The sequence below is a fragment of the Monodelphis domestica genome, chromosome 5, assembly GCF_027887165.1.
Source record: "Monodelphis domestica isolate mMonDom1 chromosome 5, mMonDom1.pri, whole genome shotgun sequence".
Lineage (NCBI taxonomy): Eukaryota > Metazoa > Chordata > Mammalia > Didelphimorphia > Didelphidae > Monodelphis > Monodelphis domestica.
The window spans coordinates 215,035,070-215,061,797 of record NC_077231.1 but is presented as its reverse complement, the minus strand read 5'-3'; the positions used below and the strand labels follow the sequence as shown (position 1 = coordinate 215,061,797).

Below are 26,728 nucleotides of genomic sequence, written 5' to 3'. Positions count from 1 at the left end.
CAATTTTTGAAAAGCAAACTCCCCAGTCTTCCTGTGATTTTATTAGACCTATCTAATTTAGATCTATTTAGATATACCAAATCTTTTACTTATTCAGGTGCTTTTTACTTAAATGTGGAGTTTTAAAAAATATTTAATTAGGACTTTTTTTTCTTATTTTGATTGATAATTTTGTTCTATCTTATTAAAAAAATATATCTCCATCCTTCCCTGCCCAGCAAAATATACTCTATAACAAAGAGGTGGGGGGAAAGTTCAGCAAAACTAATCATATAAACCAACATATAATATAAAGTCTGACATCATGTACAATTCCACCTTTGCAGCGAAGGGAAGAAGTCACATTTTTTCAGGTCCTCTTCTGCCCAAGTTTGGCTATTATGATCTCTACCCATTGTACCACCCAGCTGCCCTGTGAAATGTCATCTTGATATAACCATGGTGGTTTTTTAAATTTTCTCATTTGGTTACCATCAGATTGATTCAATCTTATTGTCACCCCCTGATCATACCTATAGCATGAGCAATGTTTTTCCAGCTTAAGATCATGTTGAATCTCAGTTCTGTCATCTTGTCTGTTGGCCCAGTTTTCAGTAATCTAAAAATTTGATAAATGTATTTCTCTTTCAGTGTCACTGACTTTGTTGCCTAGGCTGACATGACCATTAGTCAATACTTAAATGTAATTATTCATTAAGGTTCAAATCCATGCTTTTATTAACCTTTAAAAAAATTTTATCAACCAGGTTGTTATTAGAGATTCTTAAAATCTTGGCTGCAACAAATATAGATACAGCATTCTATTTGCCTATCAAGCCTTATTAGAAAAGGAAAAGCAGGCAATTAGTAAATGTATGATTATCTTGGCCTGACTTGGCCTATGAACCCATGTTGGCCACTAGTGATCACTGTATTGGTTTCTAAATGCTTAGAAACTGTTCCCTAAATGATCAGTTTAGAATTCTTTTGACAAAAGGGCAAAAGTGACACATTGGAGGGGATGTGGAAAATAGGGACACTAATGCACTGTTGGTGGAACTATGAACTGATTGAATCATTTTGGAGAGCAATGCAGAATTACACTCAGTTATAAAATACTATTACTGGATCTATTTCCCCAGGAGATTAGGGAAAGAGGAGAAGAACCAATATGTTCCAAAATATTTATAGCAATTCTCTTTGAGGTGGCAAAGAATTGGAGATGGGGATAATGGCTGAACAAATCGTGGTGTGTGATTCTGATGGAATTCTCCTGTACCATAAGAAATGATGAACAAACTGATTTTTTTTTTAACCTGGAAAGAACTATACACAATAATGAACAGTTAAATGAGTAGAACCTGATATACATAGCCACAGAACCAATACTGGAAGAATAAACTGAGAATATTGCCTCTAAAAAGTGAACAGAAAGCTAAAACATGAAAGACTTAATTTAAATAGACATGTTGGCCTCTCAGACAATATCCTTTTGATGTGGGGTGGTTGGGGAGCAGTTGTGACACTTGTAGATGGGATCTATTATGTAGATGTGCAAGTTAAACATATAGGAGAATTGTGATTTCATTTATGTAATATCTTTTATGTATGGAAATACTTGTTTTGTATTTGTAAACATTTGGAATAATAATTTTTAAAAAGAAAAAATCATAGTTGATCAACACATTGAAATCTTCCAAAATGTGCAATATACAATACCTCTGGACTTCCCAAGTTCATGAAGGTATGAGATGAGGATATCCTTTCATATCACTTAAGAGTCATATTTAATCTTTATAATGTTGCTGCTTTAACTTTTGTTGTTGTTTGTTTGCCTGTGGTTCTTTTCATTAATATTGTTATAGTCATGTAAAAAAATTAGAGATAAATGTCAAACTTACCTATAGTTTCTGGGATTCCTCTCACCCCCATTTTTAACATAAAGTTCAAATCATTCTAATCTTCTATCACTCTATAATTCCTTGGATATTACCAATAAGCTAGTGGTTCTGAGACTATTTCTGCAAGTTATTTAAAGAATATAACAAAGACCTGAAGACTTGAACACATTTAAAACTAGATATTCTATTCTGACCTAACCTATCTCAAAGTGTAGCCTTGTTTATATTATTTGTTTCCTACTTTCCATTATGAAGACTAGGCTTGTTGAAGATGAAATTAGGAGTTGAGAAGTTCTATATTCTCACGGTCTTCTGGTTAACAGTATCATCCCTAATCAGTGGTGCTATCCATCACCTTTGTTTCTTTATTCTGAATACAGTATTTTTAAAATTAATAAATTTATTTTGAATACAGTTTTAAAAAAATGTTGTAAGCTTCAGCTTTATAGGCTTTTAGTTTTTTTCAGGTTTATGTATATTGTATTTGTTACATGCTCCCATCTTTTTACAGACCCTTTTATAATTGTGATCTCACAAGTCAGTCAACAAATATTAATGTTTCCTATGTATCAGGGCAGCTAGTAAGTGCAGTGGATATAATATTGGAATTAGGAAGACATCCTGAGGTTTATATGTGGCCTCAGATTTGTGTGACTCTGGACTGTACTGTTTGACTCAGTTTCCTCATTTATAAAATCAGCTGGAAAAGAATGGCAAACCTTTCCAAGTATTCTTGCCAAGAAAACCCCAAATGGGATCACGAAGAATTGGACAACTAAAGTGAGTGAACAACAGCAGCAGTATGTCGGGCACTGTACTAGGTGCCTAAGATACAAATGCAACCTGCATTGTTCCTGCTAGCAAGAACTTTACATTAGGTGAATATAACATTTTTAAAATTAAGTAAATACAGCATATAAAAAATACACAGAAGTTAGAGGGGAAGAGTACTGGGAGAGGCCTCTTCAGGGTGGCCTACAGGGCTCCAAGAGTTAAGCATTCCAGGCATGAGGAATGGCTCTGTGGCAAAGAAAGAGAAAGAAGTGGCACCATGGGGTTCAAGGAAGCTTGTCTAAAGCCAGTTTGATTGAACTGTTGGGGGCCTGGGGTGTAGGTGATCAGCCTGGAAGAACAAATTCTGGAGCCCGATTGTGAAGGACTTTAAATTCCAGGCAAAAGTTTGTATTTGATACCAAAGGGATCTATTAAAGTCTCATGAACAGAAGAATTATATAATCAGGCTTGTGTTTTTAAGATATGTAGAAGATGTAGAGGGGAGAAGTTCAAGGAAATGAAGCAGTTAGGTGTCACAGTGGAGAGAGAGCTAAGTTTCAAGTTAGGAAGATTTAAGTTCAAATCCAGCTTCAAACACTAGGTATCTTGACTAGCTGGGCAAGTCACTTTAACTGTCTACCTCAGTTTCCTCATGTGTAAAATGGCAATAATACTTTGCAGGTATATTTCAAGTAGAAAATGTGATAATATTTACAGAACACTTTGTAATCCATAAAATGCTATATAAATGGTAGCTATTAATATGGGAATAAGAACTAATATTCTCTTGCAATAGTCTCTATGCACTGCCTTGATTAGGGTCATCTCAGAATGAAGAGGATAGATGGGAAATTTAATGTGGATTTGGAATTGATAGATATTAGAAACTGATTGGTTAAGGAAAGTGAAAGAGTGAAAAGTTGAGGATGATTTATAAGTGACTGGAAATGGAAGTACAGTGGTGACCTCAACAGACAATTGTGACAGGTTGGTGTAGTGGATTGAGGTTCTGTTTTGGGAGTTCAGGAAACCTGATTGAAGTCACATCTCTGACACATTTTAGCTGTGTGGTCACAGACAAAGTCAGTGACTTTTAGTGTCCCTAGGCAATTTGCCAAGATTTAAATTACAGAAAGTTCTTGATATTTCGGTTGAGTTTGACTATATTATTAGAGAGCGTTTTTATATTAGAGAATTTCCTACACAGAAATCACCCATCCTGCCCCCCAAATGCTTTTAAAATGTGCTAGCTAATTATTTCTTTCAATATTTACTAGCATGGACACTTTATATTTTGAGACCTAAATTGTGTTCATATATCATAAATAGCATTCCTCATTGAAATAGAAGCGCCTTATTTTTAACTGATATTTTTCTAAGTTTTCTACATGACAGTAAAGTCAATAAACATTAAGTCCTTAGTATAGTGCATGGCATATAAGTAGGTGCTTAATACATGTTTATTGAAGGGAAGCTGGGTGGTTCAGTGGATTGAGAGCAAGGCCTAGAGATGAGAGGTCTGGTTTAAATTTGATATAGACAATTTCTACCTGTATGGCCTTGAGTAAGTCACTTAACCCCCATTGCTTAGCCCTTGTCCCTCTTTTGCCTTGCAACCAACACACAATATTGATTCTAAAATGGAAGGTAAGGATTATTAAATAAATACAAGTTTGACTAAGTGACTAGTATGTACTAGGCACTGTGCTGAGGGCTGGGATACAAAAAAAATAGATATTCCTTACCTTCAAACAGCATACAGCCTAATGGGTGAAGATATAAGGCTGAAAAGGAGGAGGAAGTAGGGAGGGGAACATAGTGAGAAGTCAGAGAAGTTCCAGAGTAATGAAGCCAGTAAGAAAACAGGGCAATAACTCCTATTAGAATATTTGAGATAGAACTCTTTTACATGAGATGTTCATTCTTTTATCTGTGAAAAGAGGTTTTAATAACTTCACACACTTGAATAAAGATTTTATATATTTCCAACTCGGTTTTCTTGTCTTATCTCCTGAGGCAAAGAAACTGCATTTTAGCCAAATTCAGTTCACTTTCCCCAGATTATTATGCCTTGCTATGTTTTATCTTTATTCTCCATGCCAGAAATGTTCTTTCCCGCCCAACCACTGCTTATCAAAAACCTTGTCCATTTTTAAACATCCAACTCAAATGCTACTTCTTTTATAGCAGAAAGAATACTTCCAACCAGAAATCTTTTCTGGTGAATTTAGTATATAGCATTTTGGTTGTTCTGCTTTTATGATGCTTTGTGTTTATTCCCTTGTATTGTAGTTACTTGTGTAATTTGAGACAAACATAATTATACATATGTTTTGCTCTCATAGAGTTCAACATCTTATAGATAGTATCCATTTAATATTTTTTGAAGAAATGAAATACCACCAGTGTAGAGAATGTATTGTTCTGATACAGTTTTGTTCTGGGGAGATTTTTCTTACCTCATGATTGGCATTACCATACAGTTATAACACTGTCACCCAGTGACTCCTAGAATCATGCAGAAATACGTTGCATCTTCTCTATAAATAAGGATGGCTCTGTAACTTCCCATTAGCAGTCACTAGCTTTATAACTAAACTAGTTATAAAGAATCCAAAAGAGATCTTGTCTTAACTTTTTACCCAATATAGACCTTTCTAAATCAGTCACAATAGTTACTCATCTGTATCTCAGCCAGATTACTCCCAGTGTTGAAGGACAGCAGTTTGGTCCATTGTGAGGTAGCTCTCGTGTTCCTCATGTTGCCCAAATTCTTCATCTAGTGATTCAAGTTCTGTCCCATGTTACAATTTAGACTTGGAACAAATCTACTCACACTTGGACAAAGCAACAATATCTGTCAGTGTATCTTGACTATAACCAACATTCTGAACCAACATGTTTATCCATACTTCCCTTTAACCCACATGGGACGTTCTCCTTGCTTAGGTTCTAGATTTTGTTTCCTTTTCTCTTGAACTTTTTCTTCTTTTCACTAACATCTATATCTTCTCAGCCTTCTTTGTGAATCCCCACCAACACTGTGTTTCTGCCACCTCAATCTGAAATAACCTTTCCATTTTTGAAACTGTCATTGCATTTTGTAATTTTATGCATTTGTGTTAATTTGTACCTTATATTTTTAGAGGTTATAAGTTTCTTGAGTACTGGCTCCCCTGTTACCTCAGTACTTTTGACCATAATTAGGGTTAAATACATATTTGTGGAATGAATACAATATCTTGGATACATATTCAAAGAAGACAATATAACTTCCAGGTCTGCCTTTGGCAATTCTGTGACCACCTAGGAGGCAGTCAACCAGCTATTAGTAATAGGATTCCTTTTTACCTGCTACTGGCCAGGTATCTAACCTCACAGTTCTATTGGGCAGTGGTTCTCAAACTCTGGCCTTGGGACCCCATTACAGCCTTAAAAATTATTGACCCCACCCCTCTTTGTTTATATGGTTTATATCTCTATTAGAAATTAAAATTACTTAGTATTGTCCAGATTCCCTGGAAGGGTCAGAGATCCCCAAGAACCTCTGTTATATAGTATGGAATGATCCTCCTTCAGGACATTTAGAATTCCTCCAGAGAAAGAGCTTAATTATTTGTTGCATTAGGTCCCAGTCCTCCTACTTGAACATGCTTTTTCCTTCCAAAATTGGTTCTGTTTGAGACCCTTACTACTTTTAAATGAATGACATATATAGAAGCACTCACTAAAGAAAAGTGGCATTGTGTGTGTGGGGGGAGAAAGAGTTGCCTTCTCTCACCTCCCCCCCCCAAAAAAAAGGCAAAGTAGAATAAGCTAGCATTCTATAGTTTGAAAAAGTCATTTAACCTCTAAATTCCAGGTCTCAGTTTCTTCATGTTTAAAATGAGGGCTTGGGTTGGACAAAATAATGTTTTAGAAGATCTCTGTTGTGCTGATATGCTGTGTAGTTCTCGGTATTCTTAGCACTTACTGGGGATCACCATCCTGTTTCAGTTTTTTAAAATGTTAGATTTCTAGGATGAGACAATGTAAAAATAAAGCTCTTTGTAAATCTTCAAGTGAAAGCCACCAGACTGTGACTCTTTTTTTCTCTCAGGAAAAAAAAAATGAGAAAGATTAAGAGACTTGCCCAGACATACACAGTTGGTAAAGATATGTTGGTAAGATTTGAGCTAATTTGAACTCAAATCCAGATCTCTTGACTACTAAACTACTTAGCTATTTAAGGATTGTGTTGAGGTTTTTGAGGAAGAGCCATGAAAAGGTCCCTTCAAAGAACCCACAATCCCTTCTTTGCCAGTCAAACAGGAAAGAGGAGGATGGAGGAGATAGGACACAGCTGGGGAAAGAGAATGTCTCTAAGGCTGTCCCAATGCCTTTTGGCATGGACAGGGGTAGTCCAGGCTTTGTTCTGTAGGGGAAATAACATCCATCATTTAGGCAACATCCGTCACTACTATCTTTACCTCTTTACCAGTATTTTGGGAGGGGGGAGTAGGACAGAATAGGTGAACTGGTAACCCCTAGACTCTATGATTATATAGATATATTTTTAATTTTTTTCCCAATTAAATGCAATAATTTTCCCCTTAAGTTTTCTGAAGTTATATGATCCAAATTTTCTCCCTCTTTCCCATCTTTTTCCCCCTCTCAATAAGCAATTTGAATTGGGTTAAACATGTATTATCATGCAAAACCTATTTCCGTATTGTTCTTTTTTTTCTAGGAGAATAATCATATAAAACCAGAATCCCAAAATAAACTAAAGAGAAAAATAGTGTGCTTTGCTCTACATTCCAACTCCAACAGTTCTTTCTCTGGAGGTGTTTAGCATTCCTTGTCGTAAGTCCTTCAAAATTGTCCTGGATTATTGTATTGCTGAGAGTAGTTGAGTCTTTCACAGTTCATTATTCCATACTGTATTCCTGTTATTTTTCCCCCAAATTGCCTCATACTTACATTTGCGTGGTAAAGTGAATCTAAAGGACTGTCCTAGATAGCAGTGTTAACAAATATGATAATGTACATTTTACTTTTGCTTCTACCCATACTTTTTGTACAACATTAAAGTGAATCTCTTTCTATTTGCATTTTTTACTTTCTTTTAAATCCTTTTAAAAAGCATACAATGTTGTCCCAGTTCTGTTTCACTCTGCATCAGTTCACATAGGTCTTTTCAACTCTTTCTGAAATCATCCTGTTCATTTCTCACAGCATAATAATATTCCATCACCCTTATGTACTACAATTTGTTCAGTCATTCTCTAGTTGATGAACATCCCCTTAATTTCCAATCCTTTGACACTTCAAAAAGCTTCTATAAATATTTTTGGATAAATGTCCTCTCCCCCCTTTTTAAAAAATCTCTTTGGGATACAAAATCAGTAGTGGTGTTACATACTAGGGTATGCACTGTTTTATAGCCCTTTGGGCATAGTTCCAAATGAGCAATCACCATCTGAAACTAGAAACTAGGTCTTTGACTCCAAGTCCAGGAGCCAGCTGGATTCTCTTAGGTGCCTCAATTTTCATTGTTTTTTTTCTTCTTTGGCTTTTATATTGCTCTTAACTACAGATTCATACTTTAGCCCTCAGCCCTTTGTCCTTTTTTTTTGTCCTCTCCCTCTATAATCATCATCTTTTAGAATCGAAGCTTCAACTATTGTCTTTGTTCAGGTGACTAAAAGATCCTTATCCTAGGTTTTTACTTTTTACATTTAAGTTTCATTTTTATACTAGACACTTCCACTTGACCTTCATTCTTCTGTTCTTCACTATTTCTTCCTATTTAGTACATTGAAAATCAAATTTGTTATCTTGCTTCTCCCAACTTTTTTTTTTTTTAATTTAGAATAGTTTTCCATGGTTACATGATTCATGATTCCCTCTCTCCCCCTCCTGGAGCTGACAAGCAATTCCACTGGGTTATACATGTATCATTGTTCAATGCCCATTTCCATGTAATTCATATTTGCAGTAGAGTGATCTTTTAGCAACAAAACCTCAATCATATCCCCATCAAACTATGTGAGCGATCATATGCTTTTCTTTTGTGTTTCTTCTCCCACAATTCTTTCCCTGGGTGTGGATAGTGTTCTTTCTCAAAGTTCCTCTGGATTCTCCTGGGTCATAGTATTTGCTAGTAGAAAAGTGTATTACATTTGATTGTGCCACAGTGTATCCCTCTGTCTACAGTGTTCTCCTGGTTCTGCTCCTTTCGCTCTGCATCAGTTCCTGGAGGTGTTCCAGTTCACATGGAATTCCTCCAGTTTATTATTCCTTTGGGCACAATAGTATTCCATCACCATCAGATACCACAATTTGTTCTGTCATTCCCCAATCAATGGACACCCCCTCCATTTTCCAGTTTTTTTGCCACCACAAAGAGTGCAGCTATGCATATTTTTATACATGTATTTTTCATTATTATCTCTGTCTCCCAACTTTTTTATGTCTGCCAGTGACACCATAATCAAAACCTTATAGTCAACTTTGTCTGTTCTTTTACCTTTACCTTTCACATCAGTCAGCTATAGCATCACAAACTTTTTGTGCTATGTCATTAGCGTGACAGGTATTTCAGTGGATAGAGAGCCACACCTGGAGATGGTAGGTCTTGGGGTCAAATGTAGCCTCTGGCACTTCTAACTATGGGCAAGTCCCATTGTCTAACCCTTACCACTGCTTCTATATTGGAAGATACATTCTAAGATAGATGGTAAGGATTAAAAAAAAAAGTCATTAATGTTCATGTAAGAAGATATAATCCTATCTCCTACATTGAAAATTTGTGGCTATTTCCTTTCCAAATTCCTGTTGAGCTGATCTAGATCCTTATCTTTATTAGCATTTTAGATTTCTCTGCCTCCAGCTTCTTCCATTCACTTTACTATCAGATTATTCTAGAAACATAATTTTCAACTTTTTTGCCATATAGGTCAAAAGCCTTCTGATTCCTCAGTTCCCAGGATAAATTCAATTCTGCAAACATTTATTAAGGACCTGTCATGTGTGGAATGTGTTTACTGGACTAAATAGTGAAAGAGATACAAAGCCTGTTAACTACTTCAGACTGGCATTCAAGGCCTTTACCAACCTACTAGTATAATTAGTAATAATGATATGGTGGTGAATCATATTGGACTAGATGGCTTAAAATTTTTTTTTCCAATACCATAACTATTAGCTGTCAACCAAAAGTAAAATTTAATGATATTTCAGGGTGAGTTGATACTCTAAAAGCTACCAATTGTTTTCTAACTTGGTTAAGTTCAGCCTTCTTTAAACCTGCATCAGCAAATTAGCACACTATTTTGGTGTAGAAATTATATAACCACATTTTTATTTGACTCAGTAGCAATGAAGGAAATGGCCCAGTACAGAAGTCAAGCAAGATTTTGCCAGAAGTGGAGAGAGAAACCATAATTGGCACAGCAAGTTTTTCTTTTTTGAGTTTCTTCCATGTCCCAGATATTGAGAGAGCCAGTGAAATTAGCTATGCAGTTGTCTCCCATTCTCTAATGCTATTTGCCTTACCCGTCTTCCCTTGAAGACCTCAGACCTAGGTTCCTGGAGTTTTTTTCTTTTTAGTTAAATTAACTTTTTTTTTTTACCAATTACATTCCTTACAAATAATAAATTTCCACTTAAGTTTTCTGAAGTTTTGTTATCCAAATTGTCTCCATTCCAGCCTCCTCCGGGAGTTGGCAAGCTATTCGATCTGAGTTATACCTATATTGTCACATTTTTTAATAAACAGTAAACAAGTGATGAATCATATGCTTTGATCTACATTCTGACTCCAACAGTTCTTTCTCTAAAAGTGGATAGCATTCTTTGTCAGAATTATCCTGGATCGCTATATTGCTGAGAGTAGTTAAGTGTATCACAGTTGATCATTCCACGATATTGCTGTTACTATGTACAATGTTTTCCTGGTTCTGCTTATTTCACTCTGCATCAGTTCACATAGATGTTTTCAGCTCTTTCTGAAATCATCCTGTTCCTCATTCCTTATAGCACAGTAGTAATACCATCACATACCACAATTTGTTCAGCCATTCCCCAATCGAGACACATAGTTTCCAATTCTTTTCCACCATTAAAAAACAAAAACAAAAAACCAACTATAAATATTTTTGCATGAGTAGGTCCTTTCCCCTAGGATCCTGGAGTTTTATGGGTATTTATTTTTCTCCTTGCACTAGTGACTGCCCCCCTCCATTTCTTTTATTTGTGTCTTTTGTTTTCTTTTGCATCAAGATCATTTCTCATCATACCCTCTTCTGCTTCCTAACCAAACCTTCCTTTTTAGCCAAGAAAAGTAGTTTCAGTAAAACAAACTGAGCAAGCAACCAAGTTTTAACAACATAGACTACATTCATGCTAGTAGTTCCTTCTCACCATTAGGAGAGAAATGTTTTATACCCTTCTCTAGAACTATGATTATTAGTTGTAGTTAGTCCAAGTTCATCTGACTTAATGTTGTAACTAGCTATTGTGTTTATTATTCCTTGGTTCTACTTTCTTCCATAGGTAACATTTCAGAGCCATCTTCCTATATTTCCCTGAATTCCCTATTTCTTATGGTGGAATATTATTCCAGTTCATTCATGTAGGGAAAACTAAGTAGTGACAGTTAATAGTGTTGAAACTGATGTCAGGAAGCCTTCAATTCAAATTTTGTCTCAGATACTTAGTGACTCAAAGGCAAATCAATTACTGTTGCCTCAGCTTTCTTACATAACAAATGAAAATAATAATAGCAACTGTGGCTAGAATAAAATTAAGTAATATTTGTACAATGCTTTGCAAATCTTAAAGAGCTAAATAAATGCTGACTGTTATAATTATCATACACCAGTTTGTTTAGCTTCTTCTGAATCATTTGGTACCCATTGGGTTTCTAGATTGTTTTGCTACCACATCGTACTTCCTTTACTTGCTATTATAAAAAAATGAAACCTTTCTCTTACTGTCTTTAGGATAAGCGCCCATGAATATATTCATTGGGTCAAAAGTATAAACATTTTAGCAACTTTTTTTACCTGGTTCCAAATGGTTTTCTAGAGACATTAGATTGATTCAAAGTTCCACAAAATGTATATATTAGAATTCCTTATCTTTCCACAACCCTAGCCCCTGATTATTCCTGTTTTTTTGCCAGTTTTTTCTGAGTTAAATCTCAGAGTTGTTTTACTTTGACTTTTATTAGTGATTTAGACCATTTTTTTCCTTTGTGCAACACACTTTTATTCTCTTTTTTCCTTTGAATAATCATGTAAACAATGGAATGGAATAAAATTGCATTAAGTTTTGTGCAAAAGGCTGTAGAATATCTTAACAGTTATGATAAGGCAATTATAATAACTTTTCCTTTCAAGTATATTTTAAAGAGTCACCATATCTAGGGTTAGCTAGGAAAGTCATGGCATTGTTCAATGCTCCTTGACAGTCCACTCCCAGTTTTAAAAACACCATTTCTTCTGAAAGGTCTTTCTTTGTCCATATCCCTTTTACCATATATCTATTGGGAATGACTCTTGCTCTTGTATGTTTGTATTAATTTCCTCTATACCTTGGATATTAAACTTTTATCTTACATTTGCCAGAAAGATTTTTTCCTCCAATTGACTTGCACTAATTTTGTTCAGCTTTAAGTAGTCATTAACTTTTAGATCTTATTTTGACTGAATGTTTTAACACATGTGTTTTTAATTCTCTTAAATTCTTTAAAGTGAAGGATGGGACTTCAAAAATCTACCTTGTCTGTATTATGTCTTGGTTCTTTTTCTTCACTTTATAGAAACAATGTGGCTAATATTGGCAACAGTGGAAAATAACAAGTCAGCTCTCCAGATGTGCTGTGTTTTGTGTGGTTAGAAACTTTTACCTCTTACTACTATCCTCATTGTATTGGTGAAAATACAGTTAACTCATCCAATAAGATGGTGAAATTTTAGTGGTGAGATGGATAATTTGCATTGAGATGGATAATTTGCATTGCAAAAACCTAAATATTTTTTTTATGCCGCTACTATCAAAAGAGAAATATTTCTATAGTTTAAAAAGTTGTAATAATAAAAGTTATTGTCAGTTCAGCTGAACTTCTTTTCCAAGTGGTTTTGTATGTGTAGAGTCTGTTTAATTAGCATTATTAGTATGATGGGAAACTAATCTTAATTAAGCAAACTGATTTTCATATTGGTATACTTATGAGTTCCATTTTTTGTTTTTGTCCCTTTTTACAGGTATTTCATGCATGGGGTTTGCAAGGAAGGAAACAACTGCCGTTATTCCCATGACCTCTCCACTAGTCAGTCTGCCATGGTGTGCAGATATTATCAGCGAGGGTGCTGTGCTTATGGAGACCGCTGCAGGTAAGGGCCTGTTATTCAGTTTTTGCCGCCTTTTTAGTTTTAGGAGAAAGGAGAGGAAAATAAAAAGGGAGAGATGGAGGAAAACAAGTTGATTTTGTAACTCTGAATTTAATAAATTATAGGTAATGTGGGTTAGTGGATAGGAAACTGACCTTCCTACCACTGACTTGTAACCTTCGAGTGCCTTGGGCAACTCTATGCCTGTAAAATGTGGACAAGGTGCCATTATGCTGTGATAGAGGAAATTCCTTAGCAAGAGTTTCATACACCAGTGAAATCACCAGTCTAATACCAATTTTTAATAAACACATGTCTAGATTTTTAAACATTCCTTATAATATGATTCTATGACTGATCCAAGTCTCTTTGTTAGCCTATATATACTTGTCACACTAGTAAGAAAGATGAACTTTTATGTAAAGTAACTAAAACAATTCAAGTCATTTCCCTTTGTGTTTCTATTCTTTTGTCTGCTCTCCTTTAATACATAATATGTGTATTTTGTTTTTCTTTTGAATTATTTACTATAATCTTTTTCTTATAACTTATATTTTTCCCTTCTTTACAGTGCACTGTAAGAAGCTCTGTGGCTTAGTTGATAAAGAGCTGTCCTCAGTCAGGAAGATTTGGAGTCAGGTCTTTGACTCTTCTGGCTATGTAATTCTGGACAAATCACTTAACCTCCCAGTGCTCCAGGCAACTCTTAAGACTATAAGCCACTTTGTATCTGCATTGGTAGAGGGAATTTCCTCACTGAGAAGTACTGGACTTTGACTATTACCTCAGATAGTTACTAGTTAATGTTACCTTTCTAAGACTGGAGATAATAATATTTCCCTCACAGAGGTAGCTAGTTAGTACAGTGGATAGAGCACCAGGCTTGGAGTCAGGAAGCCCTGAGTTTAGATCTATCCTTACCATTTGTGTGACCCTGGAAAAGTCACTTAATGTTACTTTTTGCCTCATTTTCCTCAACTATAAAATGAACTGGAGAAGGAAATGGCAGATTACTCCAGTATCTCTGGCAAGAAAACCCCAAATGGGATAACAGAGTCAGACACAACTGAAAGACTCAACAATACCACTTTACGAAGTTGTGAAGATTACATGGGATAATAAATGTAAAGCATTTTGCAGCCATAAAAACTTTAGCTATTATGCCAGTAAAATTATAGGTGTGGTTGTGGGTGTGCGTGCGTGTGTGTGTGTGTGGGTGTGCATGTGCGTGCACATATAGGAGTATAGAGAGGGTGAAGGAGAGAGCTCACTTTTAAAATTTGTGAAAAGATATACTTCTTTGCACTGACACACCAGAGTTGACTTTTACAAGGCAAGTTCCCCAAACTCTAGATACTGCTTTGATACTTTAACTAGAAACCATATTTCCATTAACTTCAAAAGTTGGCAGTGACTTTCTATAGCAAAATCATTTGGATCTATGGTTGGATGTATAGATTTGGATGGGTGGAACAAATATTTATTAAATACCTAATATGTGCCAGTGACTATATTAAACAGTTTGCAAATATCTTATTTTATCCTCACAACAACCCTGGGAGATATTTGCCATTATTATTCCCATTGCACTGATAAAGAAACTGAGGCAAATAGATTGAATAACTTGCTTAGGTTTTTGTGCTTGATTTGAACTTGGGTCTTCCTGAGTCATTAAAGTTGTCTAGTTGGAGCCTTTATTGCTGCATTTCCATTTAACAAATCAAATGTTTTTATAATTAACAAAAAAATAAACATAACAAAATCTTGTGTTTTCTATATCTTTCAGTCAACTGTACCTAAAGAAATCTGTAAAAGACTGAACACTGCCTCCCTGTTCCCTTCTCATTATTTAAATAACAGTACTCTTAATTCATGTTTAGATTAATCTTAGAAAGATTTAAAAAATTCATTCTGACAAGTTTCCCTATGATCATTGGAATTTTTCACTTTCATTATTTCATACTATCAATAATATTTCATTACATTCATAACTGACAAATAATAAATTCAGAGAACTCTGAAAAGCTTTGTATGAACGGATACAGAATATAAGGCTAGGTCCTTGTTTTTTACTCTATTCCTTTATTTTTTTTTAATAAATGGATCTTTATTGTATATTTTACTATAATACTCAACTTGTTTTCTAAACTTACTTAGAGGATAATAAAAAATGTTTTCACAACTCTTTACGTGACTATTAAATCCTTCAAATATTATATGAGAAAGAAAATCATATATTGAGTGTTAATTTGGGAATTCATGATGTATAGACTCATTTTAAAATTTTGAGCATCTTGTATATGGAAAACATTTTACTTGTAAAACAGATTTGGAAACAGGTCTTGCTCTTAGGAACTTAAAATTGGGAAGCAAACATACATACAAATGACTATGATAAAAAATGTGCAGGAGAGATCCAAACAAAATGTTAGGAAAAATTCGAGGCTTGAGAACATGTTCAAGGGGTGAGAGAAGTAATGTCATGGACTTTTAGGGAGGTAGAGAAGGATTCTAGTGAGTTAAATGGGTGAGGAAAAGCCCCTGCAGGGATTTTGAGTGGGCAAAAATATAGTGGAATAAGATCATGTAATAGAAGAGTTCATTGTATATAAGATAAGGTTGGAAAGGTCATTTGGCTGGAGACTGTGGGATTTTGATTCCCATGATCAAGAATTATGCATCTATCAAGTACATAAATGGGTCGATAATTACTCTTAAGATTTTTAAGCTTAGATGACTGTTAGTCTATAAACTTTTATTAAGTGCCTACTATGTGCTAGGTACTGTGTTTTAAGTGCTAGGAGGATACTGATTTCTTCAGTATGTATAAAGAAAATTTTTTTAAGTAGGGGGAAAAAAAACCAGTGAAACCAAATCAATTTATTGAACAAATATAAAAATATATGCAGTTTTCCACACCCATGAAGCTCCTTTTCTGCAGAGGAGTGCAGAGAGGTGTCTTCTCACGTCTCAAAACCTTATTACTCTTTTCAAAACTTACGGTTATTGTTTTCAATTCAGAAAAATTTCAGCCTATTGGGGGAGTGCTACCTTGAATAGCCTCGAAACTAATGTATTAGGGAGCCAGCTAGGTAGCACAGTGGATAAGTTGCCAGGCCTAGAGCTGGGAAGACTGGGGTTCAAGCCTAGTCTTAGATACTTCCTCGCTGTGTGATCTTGGGCAAGTCACAACCCCAATTTCCTAGTCCTTACCACTCATTTGTCTTAAGGTGAGGGTTTAAAAAAAACAACCAGAAAACTAATATATTAGGGAAAAGAGAAAAGGTCTCACATAAAAACAAAATATTTTGATAAGAATTACAACATTTTTTATAGCCTTTTCTAGTTTTCTTGGCTGCTGTATCACTGTTGATTCAGTGAACTAGTTCATTTAAATTTCCAATTCCTGATGGGATTGTACCCACTTTCTTTAAAATTTTTTACTGCCCTAAAAAATGCCACAATGGATATTTGGGCACATATAGGACTTTTCTTCATCATAACACAGCATTTAAAAATTGAAACCAGATCAAGGATTATTCAGTGACATTCTCCCCTTTACCCAACTGTCCTATCTTGTGATGCACTGCCTACAGTCCCTGTGTAGTCTATCACTAACCAGACTGTTGTCTGAGACTTCAGGTTCCCTTGCAACATATCTAGTACCATAATTGTATATGTTTAGGTTTACAGATTGGATTTAAGAGTTTTTACTTAACTTTAATTAGAGTGTCCTGCCACCAGATGGCAATGGTGCTCCAGCAATGGCCAAGTAATGATTAACAAGTAAACCTTTTGCCTTCCATGTAGCTTGCTTTCTTCTGTTTTGCAAGCATAGAATTTTTAATTAAAAATTAATTAAATTGAATAAATTATTAATATTTTATTTATTATATAGTAAATATATTACTTATAATACAAATAAATATATAGATAATAAATTAAATAATAAATTAATTTGATTAAATAAAAATTAAAGTTAAAAATTAAAATAATTTAATTTTAGTTAATTGATTTAATAATAATTAATCGAAACAGTTGAATTCAAATGACTAAACAGGGCTAAAGTTACACAGGTAGTTCTTACTTTCAAAGAAAACAGGCTAAGATAAAGATAACTTTAAAAGCTCCCAAATTCTCATCCCAATTTAATTTAACACCCAGATCTTATCCCAATACTTAATTTGAATGATTTGGACTCAGATGAAATTCCTGACTTGAAAGTTAGCAACCATTCATTAAACATGTCCTATTTACAAACTACTAGAGTAAGGCAGCAGGAGGAAAAGTAAAGATACATAAGAAAGGGGCCCCAGTTCTGAGGCTTGAGGTGTGTATGAGCCCATGTGTATCACAGCTGTTAGCTTTGGTCTTAATGAGTGATTTGTCTGTTCTAGTCTTTACTTAGCCATGAATTTCTTGGCACTGTTTAGAATCAAAGAAAGTTAAAGCTAAGGTTGAAAGAAGACCTTAGATTTTATTTTATCTGAAGCTTCTCATTTTACAGATGAGATCACTATCTTCCCAGTCTCTTTTTCTTAAGTAGTATGGAGAAGATATTTCTGGGGCAAGAAAGAGTCCAATCTCTTTCCCTTTCTTTTCACCCTTATTGCCATAAGAGTTAGTTGCAAAATATACTTGATTAGGAATCACAAGACTTTGTGACTTCCTCCATTCACAAGAAGATAATTTTTCTTCTTATTATTTGTCACATTTTGTATAGCAAAGTTTTGTATAACAAAGCAGTTATCTAACTTAACTTACAGCTTGGTGTTTCTCAAAATTTGCTGACTTGCTTTTTTTTCTTTTTAATTTTTTGTTTTTCATGTAACTTCCATTTCCAATTATATCCTGCCTTCCATACCCAGGAGGCCATTTGTTGTATCAAAGAGCAAAAAAGGGAGGGTGGGAAAAGCAATTCTTCAGTCACCCCATGAGCTGGGTATAATTGTATAGGAATTGTTTCAAACCTCCAAACCTGTTATTCTTCAATTTCCGCAAACCAGAGATGGAAACACATTTTCTTCAACTCTTTTTTTCACAATTATATAATAGTCCATTTCAGGTCCATTTAGTCATTGGGGGAAAGTTCTGTTTACTACTCACTGCATCAGTTCATGAGTCATCCCATGCTTCTAAGAATTGTCTTGCTGTCAGCAACATTCTATTGCATTCACGTATCTTCAGAATAAGCCTTTTTTTATTATTATTATTATCATTATTATTATTATTTACATGAAGAGGATCCTAATGGGGTTTTATGATCTGTTCTAAGGCAGTTGTTTCAAACTTAAATTTTATGGTTGCTTTCATGCTTAAGCTCATCATTTCTTTAAGGAAACGTGGAGACTTCTGCTTTAGCCCTATGGAACCACTACTATTTCAATTCTTCCTCTTCAGAAATTCTTAATAATAAGATTACATATTCTTCCAAATAAATAGTATAGTAGATTAGGATAGTTTGAGATCCTTTCTGTCTTCTCAGCAGAAGGATAAAAAAAGGAAGTTAGGTTAGTAGTATGGCTTGAGATTGCCAGAAATAAAAGAAGGTAAAGTAGTTTTTTAATACACATTGAAAACCTGTGCCAGCTCTATTCTGGAGAGTTGTAGCTTATAGGAACAGGCAAGATACTTCACATCAGCATTGTTAAATATGATAGCACTGTTATATTTGAATCTATTTCACAATCCCATCTAATGGAATGGTTTCATTATTTAAACTAATGGAAATTGCCTTCCCCTGATTATAGTTGAGTTTTGCCAGTAAGGGACTTACCTCAAGTGTCTCTTCCAGTGTCCTATGTATCTACATGTTGACTTCAACAAGATAATAATAAGCAACTTGTAAACATTTTTTTTTTAGATATGAACATACCAAGCCATTGAAACGAGAAGAAGTGACTGCTGCCAATCTAGCTGCAAAACCTGACCCGCCAGCCTCTTCAAGCCTCCCAACACTGGTTGAAACACTTGCTGAAGCCAGTACTGGTGAAGCTGAAACAGAAAATTCAAATTTTGCAGCTGCAGGAGCAGGTGGGGAAGACTGGGTAAATGCCATTGAGTTTGTTCCTGGGCAACCCTACTGTGGACGTGGTGAGTATTTTGAAGGATAAAATTAAAGATGTTGGCTACATAATAGTTTCAGCCTATAGAAGTTCTGACATTATAGACTAAGTAGACAATATTTGGCCTAATCTCATTTTTAGAAACTCAATTTAAAGTAACATGAAGATATAGAAGGAAATCATTAATGAAGCAATTAACATGTGTTCAAGAACTAGAAATTTAATAATCTTGCCTTGCTTAGGAAACGGTATTTAGACGTATATTTTTAATTTATTTCTGAAGTGAGGGAAAAAATTAGAAAAGTTGTTTTGGGTTTTAAAGTAAACGTTCTTTTGTTTTCCTTTTCTTTAACCAAGAAGAAGTACTTTTTAAAAGTATTGTGTACCTCCAAGGCCCAGAATTTACAAGAGATAAACATGAACTCTTAATTCTCTTAACCATTTCTTAAATATTTCCCAGCAGCCCCTTCTTGCACTGAAGCACCCCTGCAGGGCATGGTGATCGAGGAAGAATTAGAGAAACAGCAAACCAATGTGGAAATGAAGAAGCAGCTTTGCCCCTACGCCGCAGTAGGAGAATGCCGTTATGGGGAGAATTGTGTTTATCTCCATGGAGATGCCTGTGACATGTGTGGTTTGCAGGTCCTGCACCCAGTGGATGCTGCTCAGAGATCACAGCATATAAAAGTAAGTCAACAAAGAGACTTAATACATTAATGAAACTCTCATTTTTAATCTGCTTCACAACATAATCATTTCTTTCTTTATCATTTTGTAAACCCATAATATTTTAACCTTTTAAATAAAATTATAGATATTTCTTTTGTCCTACCTACAGTTTTGATGTTAGGCTCATGTTTTACATCATTCTGAGAGATGTTGTCTTTCCTGTTCATGGAGTTTGAGGAACAAGGGGTACAGAGGAAGAATGGGGAAATTGGGAAGGTTCCAACTTCTCTGGAATCAAGTCTTCACAGTATAATACAGTTTTGTGTTTTTTTTTTTGTCAGTTCTCAGAATATCAGTTTTATCTTTGTTCAAATGTGAAGAATAAAAACACATTTTTAAATACAAGCATAAGTGGTTTGGGCATTATTCTCACCATTACCCCCTCCCATTAGTGTGTATACCCAAAAATTAACTATAGTTGCTAATTTGTATGTGAAAATCTAACCCCCAGTTAGAGCATAAACTCCTCAAGGAGAAAGACCATGTCCTACTTATTTTTGTATTTCCCTAGTGCAGTGCTTTGCAAGATGGTTCATAAGTATTAGTCGAATGAATTGCTAGGTTTCGGTTTTCTCCCTTATCCTTTCTTCTAGTCTTGCATTGAGGCTCATGAGAAGGACATGGAACTCTCATTTGCTGTCCAGCGCAGTAAGGACATGGTGTGCGGGATCTGCATGGAGGTAGTCTATGAAAAAGCCAACCCTAGTGAGCGCCGCTTTGGGATTCTCTCCAACTGCAACCATACCTACTGTCTAAAGTGCATCCGCAAATGGAGAAGTGCTAAGCAGTTTGAGAGCAAGATTATAAAGTGAGGTTCTTTTCTCATCTGGACCAGGCGGGTGGTAGTAGGAAATGCATCTTGTGCCAACCTAAACACAATCGACAAGACTGCGTTGAAATAAAACTTAGTGTAAAACTGGTAATATTCTCATAGACTTTTTCCCCTTGTATTCCAACTAATGTCTTTGTTGGCAAAATAAGTTGTTCCATATTTGGATATGGAAGCTTTGTGTAACATTCCTTATGGTATTTTGTACATTTAGAGTAGATTTTGTTTAACTGGTAGCCAGTTTAGGCAAAGTGAATCTGGTAGTTCCAGCCTTTGTATTTCTTAGCATTTCCCCTTTAATGGTATTATTATATATATAACTAATAATTTGTCACCTTTTAGATATTGTTTTCATTATTGAACAAAACTGCAGAACCCAAACAGTAAAGATAGAAGAAATAAATTCATTTAAGCAAAAGAAAAAGGAGTCTATTTTGAAATGCCTTTTTTTCTTAAGTTATTTCAAAATGCATTGGCTAGCCACAGAATAAAATTCGTTAAAACATGTCTTGTCTGAAACAAAATGGTACGGCAAGAGTTTCCCAGGTGTCTTCCAGTGAAGCTTTCAATGTGCATATGGCCCACAGGATGTCTCCTCGGAGAAAGGATCCATAATGAGGAATCCACATTGTAACCTGTTCCTTGTTTCCCAGGTCCTGCCCAGAATGCCGCATCACATCGAACTTTGTCATTCCAAGTGAGTACTGGGTGGAGGAAAAAGAAGAAAAGCAGAAACTCATTCAGAAGTATAAGGAAGCAATGAGGTAGGAGCCCTGGAGCCTTCTCTTTCATGGGCCCCTTGGCACTCTTGGACAGAACATGCCTTTTCATGTACTTACAATGCTTTACTCTCTCCATAGCTTTCCTCTCTAGTGTATTTTTCCATCCCTAATTCCTGTCTATCTGGCTATATTATAATATAGAACTCAGGGTCCATATAATGAATCATATAACCATAGAAAAATATCTGAATTAATTAAATAAAAATTCTTAAGAAAAGTATTGATTTACTGAGCCATGCTATAGGGTTGGGGTGGGGGTTATTTTTTTGTTTTTGTGAAACTCATTTTGTTGTTGTTGTTTTAAAAACCCTTGACTCCTGTCTTAAAATCAATACTAAAAATCTACTACTAAGACAGAAGAGCAGTGATAGCTAGGCATTTAGGGTTAAATGGCTTACCTGGAGTTGCACAGCTAGGACTGTCTGAGAGCAGATTTGAATTCAGGTCCTCGCAATTCCAAGCCTGCTCTTTATCCACTGAGCCACCTAGCTGTCCCAAAACTCCATTTTTCTAAATAGGTATGTATAGGAAGTGATGCTAGGGTCAGACTGTTGATCTCTAAGGTCCTTTCTAGTTTTGACATCCTATGATGCAGTAAGATTTTTTTTTTCTGTCCTGATTCTAAGAACCTACAATCACTAAATAATATAGTTTTGTTTTATTGTTTTTGTTTTGTTTTTTTAAACCCTTACCTTCTGCTTTAAAATTATTGGTTCTAAGACAGAAGAATGGAATGGGCTAGGCAATCAGGGTTAAGTGACTTGCCCAGGGTCACATGGCTAAGGAAGTATCTGAGATCAGAGCTGAACCCAGGCCCTCTCAACTCTTCAGGCCTATCACTCCATCCACTGTGCTTCTTAGCTGCCCCTAAATAATATGGTTTTGTAAAGAAAGTTTATTTCTAGCATTTCTCCCCATATGGTGTATATATACATAGAGGTTATATCATAGAAAGAATGGAGCAGTGGCGGCTATATAGAGAATCATATTCTTTTCATTGTTTTAATAAATTAGATCACAGACTTAAAGATTGTGTTCAATTTCTGTGAGATAAGATATGCAATGTGTTTTGTTTTTTCCAGCAACAAACCATGCAGGTATTTCGATGAAGGACGTGGGAGCTGCCCATTTGGAGGGAACTGTTTTTACAAGCATGCGTACCCTGATGGCCGTAGAGAGGAGCCTCAGAGACAAAAAGTGGGAACATCAAACCGATACCGGGTAAATTTTATTCTTTTTTAGGAGGGAAAATTTCAGAATTTGTCATCATAAGTTTTTATATTGGAAACAGGGAAGGAAAGAGAAAGGTGATTACTATGTAGGAGCATAGGTAGGCCATGTATGCCCTATTAGAGAGAGGTACGAAAAACTGGAACGGATGCGAAAATGAACATAGTAATTCTTCCCTAGCATCCTAAGCAACAACAAGTAGCTAGAGGAGGGCAGTTATTATGAAAGCCCCATACGGGAAGTCTGCTTCCACATGCCCATTGGCATGTTGGGAACTTTGCCTTACAAATAAATAGATTAGAGGACATTTATCAGCAGTGCTGTCCCTACCATGTCCACCATGTCTCTTACAGGCCCAAAGAAGGAACCGCTTCTGGGAGCTTATTGAGGAGAGGGAGAGCAGCAACCCCTTTGATAATGATGAAGATGAGGTTGTAACCTTTGAGCTGGGCGAGATGTTGCTTATGCTTTTGGCAGCAGGTGGGGACGACGACCTGACGGACTCTGAAGACGAGTGGGACTTGTTTCATGATGAGCTGGAAGATTATTACGACTTGGATCTATAGCACCTTTCATTGGAGTTTGGACTTGTCTGCTCAGCCTCAGACAGTAGCTATTTCCTGTGGTGTTGTGGCAGTGCCTGTGTTTCTCTCCTAGGCAGGCCTATCAATTCCAGGTGCTGTTGTAATAATTTTTACCCCCCCAGGGTCTGTCTCCCTTTCCTTCCCAACTCCCTGCCTTCTTCCCCCAGGAGTGTGTTGTTTTCTCTGTTAAAAAAAAATAACAAGAAATAAATCTTAAAGTTAGTTTTTGTAAAATGAATTTAACTGTCAGACAGTTAGCTTAGGGTTTGTTGTATCATCTCTGTTTTCAACGGGATTCACACAGTTCCAGGTTAGTGTTTACAGAACTTCCACACTCATTTTGAAGAGCCCAGATACAAACATGAGCAATGGCCATTCTGGGGGGTTTGGGGTGGGCAGGAATAGGGGTGGTGGGATAGGGGAAGGAATCTAAATTGGCCAAGTAGTCTTTTGTCGCTACCCGACTTAAGAGTGGTTACTTCAGATTTCTGGTCAGATCTCTACATTTGGCTGTTTTCAGCTCTATTCCGCACCCCTGTAATTCCACCACACGCACTTGTTCAATTGTGGTTTTGGTCTCTTGTTTACTTGCACATAACTTACTACTGGGTAACCAGAACCAGGTGCGAATGTGTTCAGGTTTTAGTGTGTTTAGCATGAAAGGAAAACTGTTTGTATGTGAAAGAAGTTTATTATCAAATAAATTGTAGAATTGGCTCTCAAGGGCTGGGAGACTTGGGTGGCTCCTGGGTGTGGTTGTGTGTGTATGTATGTATGTGTGTGTGTGTGATAGAAAGTTTTCATCCCTATATTGGTGTATTTCATCCTGGTATAGGTGCATGAAATCTAGCCTCCGGTCAGATGGGAAAATTGGTTTAGTGGTCTCAGCCCAGTCTGTGGCAGATACTGATCCTAAAGGACATAGAGGTAATTTGATATTTGGTAGTCACAAATATAGCAGTGCTCGCTCTCTCTGTCTATATAAATAGAGAAATGGGGTTAGCCATAGAGTGGCACCATCTGGTTATCCAGAATAACAGCACAGTTTGGGATTCAGTCACATGGCTCACTTTATTTAGTATTGTATACAATCTTGAGCCTCTTCAAATAAGGCACTTTGGGAAAAATCTTTGTTCTCGTTTGAGAGGTTTTGGGGGTTTTTTTGTTGGCTTTTTTTTTTTTGTGGTGGGTATTTGCCTTGTTCCACCCCACCCCTAAGCTGTGCAGGTAGCATAGTATAATTCAACATCAGTTTGCAGTACTAAGCCTTCATTAAGGGGACTGATCCATGAGAAGAGCTCAAGTAAGTCGTTCCCAGATTCCTTAAGGAGGAATTTTAGCTTTGTAATTTGTTGCTCTTTTTCTTGAAATAATTCATGGAGGTCCCATGATCTGTCCACCTACTGCTCTGGTTCCTTGGACCCATCCATCCTTTCACTTTAAGATAAAACAAGTAATTGTTGCAGAGGTCTCTGTATTTTGCAGCTGCCTTTTTGTAAGAAGCACTTTTCCCAAATAAACAACGGAAAAAAAATAAACAAGTAGTCTGTTTTTTCTTTAATGAATTAGTTTAAAATGTACAAATTTCAGTGTATATCCACTTGTTTCCTTATTGCCATTAAATCTTTGATCCCTCATCAATTAATCATTTTCTCAATGATATGATTTCATTGAGAAAAATGCCACCTTTCACAAATTATTTGGCCTTCTGAGGAAAGTGTATGAAATATAAATAGAGAGAACGAAAACACTTTTAAGAATCCTGCCAGCTGAGACCACCAAACTATTCCAGGTTGAAAAGAGTTGCAAGATGATCACTGTGTAAGTAGAGGCCGTGTCCCTTTGTAAAACAAAGACCAGGCCACAGCGTCTCCTTGCCAGAGGGTATTACCCATCTTACACTAGCGTGTGCTTGTGGCATGAGCATGGTTCACGTCCTTAACTAACCTTCAGGTGGGTCACCAACCACATGCTGTACTTTCATAATGTATTTTCTGGTAGATCACCCCTATTGCTTTATGCTCCTCTGTATATGCATATATTCTATTTTAATAAAATAAACTCCATTCCCGTGTTCCTTCAGTCATACGGAAGGAATTCAGGTAACTTTTTTAATTGCATGTTTGTGAAAATGTAACTCAGCTTTAACATGTATAGACAATTTTATGCTGTTAAAACTGCCCCCGATCTAGCAAATGTATTTGTTGTGGTGGCCATATTAATAATTCATTCTTGCCCAGCCATTCAGCATTGTTGCTGACTTGTTATGTGGCCAGAATTTATTCCCCTTCCCAGCAGCTGCTAAAATCTGGCATCACATCATGCTGGGACTCCCATCCCACTTCTTCAGTGAGGGGAAGAGCTAAGGCAATCCGACTGACAGGATGATGCGGTTCGATCTCTACTACTTTCTGTAAGGTCTTCATGTTTACATTGTGCTTTTAAGGTTTACAGAGCACTTTCTTCATTTGATAGGAAATCCGATGACCATTGTGACGGATGAAGCTAAGCGACTTGCCCTTGGTCAATTGACTATTAAATGGTAGAGGTAGGACTTGAATGTGGGTTTTCTGACTCCCAAGACCAGTACTTTTTCTGCTACACCACATTGCTTCTTCTTGGCAACCAAAGAAAGGTGCTGTGGAATAGATGGAGCTGGCTAGTTAGTCCTGGGGAAAAACCCATTAGCAGCCACTTAGGCATGTCTGGTTTTATGTGGGAAATGAAGTTGAAGTGGGCCAATTCTGTTTTCTGCTTTAAAATTCAATGGATGCTTAGGTTTTGATTCCAAAAGCTACTCTTTTGTGGTCGTTCCGATTTCTAACGACTGCAGTGAAAGTTGAGTTTTTCCTTCTCCAAAGCCATCTACCACAGCTTGGCAGCTACTGTTGTTATGACTAATAATAATAAAAATAAAAATAGCATGTGGCGCTTTAATGTTTGCAAAGCGCATTATAAACATCTCGTATCCTCAAAACAACCCTGGAAAGTAGGTACTATTATTCTCCCCGTCTTACAGAATGAAAAAGAGGCAGAGTGTTAACTGACGTGTTCAAGGTCACACAGCTAACTAATAAGGCTCTAAGGCTGGATTGGATCCTCACCATGTTCCACTATAACAGCTAGTTGTCTAGTGAAGGATGTAGGAGGTAAACAGGTATCCCAACTAAGGCAAAGACCAGTTCTATACAAAGGAAATGGACAGAAGTCCCAACCCACCCTTTGGCTTAACTGACCTCAGATGAGGTTGGATACGTTTTGACTCATTATATATCAGTGTCACAGCAATCCCTTTTTAGGAAGTCAGCCCCACTGGACATACATATCTGTTATTGTGGGATTTAGTCTTTTTCTTTCCCTAAACCCTTACCTTCTATCTTCAAGTTGATACCAGGTTTTGGCTCCAAAGCAGAGTGGTAAGGACTAGGCAATTGTGGTTAAGTAACTTGTCTAGGGTCACACAGCTAGGTAGTCTC

The 26,728-nt window shown here is 36.2% G+C and overlaps 1 protein-coding gene across 4 annotated transcripts in view; it reads left to right on the top strand.

Annotated features, from left to right (window-relative positions):
- Positions 1-25,370, top strand: part of MKRN1 (makorin ring finger protein 1) — a 34,408-nt gene extending 9,038 nt beyond the window's left edge. Inside the window, exons 2-8 of one of the 4 annotated variants that reach the window (XM_056799796.1) lie at positions 12,908-13,036; positions 18,897-19,126; positions 19,562-19,785; positions 20,421-20,635; positions 21,310-21,420; positions 22,521-22,659; positions 23,149-25,370. In XM_056799796.1, coding sequence (XP_056655774.1) covers positions 12,908-13,036; positions 18,897-19,126; positions 19,562-19,785; positions 20,421-20,635; positions 21,310-21,420; positions 22,521-22,659; positions 23,149-23,166 — 1,066 coding nt within the window. In that variant the 3' untranslated portion in view covers positions 23,167-25,370. Of the gene's footprint in view, positions 1-12,907; positions 13,037-18,896; positions 19,127-19,558; positions 19,786-20,420; positions 20,636-21,309; positions 21,421-22,520; positions 22,660-23,021 lie in introns of all 4 variants that reach the window. The other 3 variants (XM_007504424.3, XM_007504425.3, XM_001367980.4) reach the window with 3 other exon arrangements.
- The last annotated feature ends 1,358 nt before the right edge of the window (positions 25,371-26,728 follow it).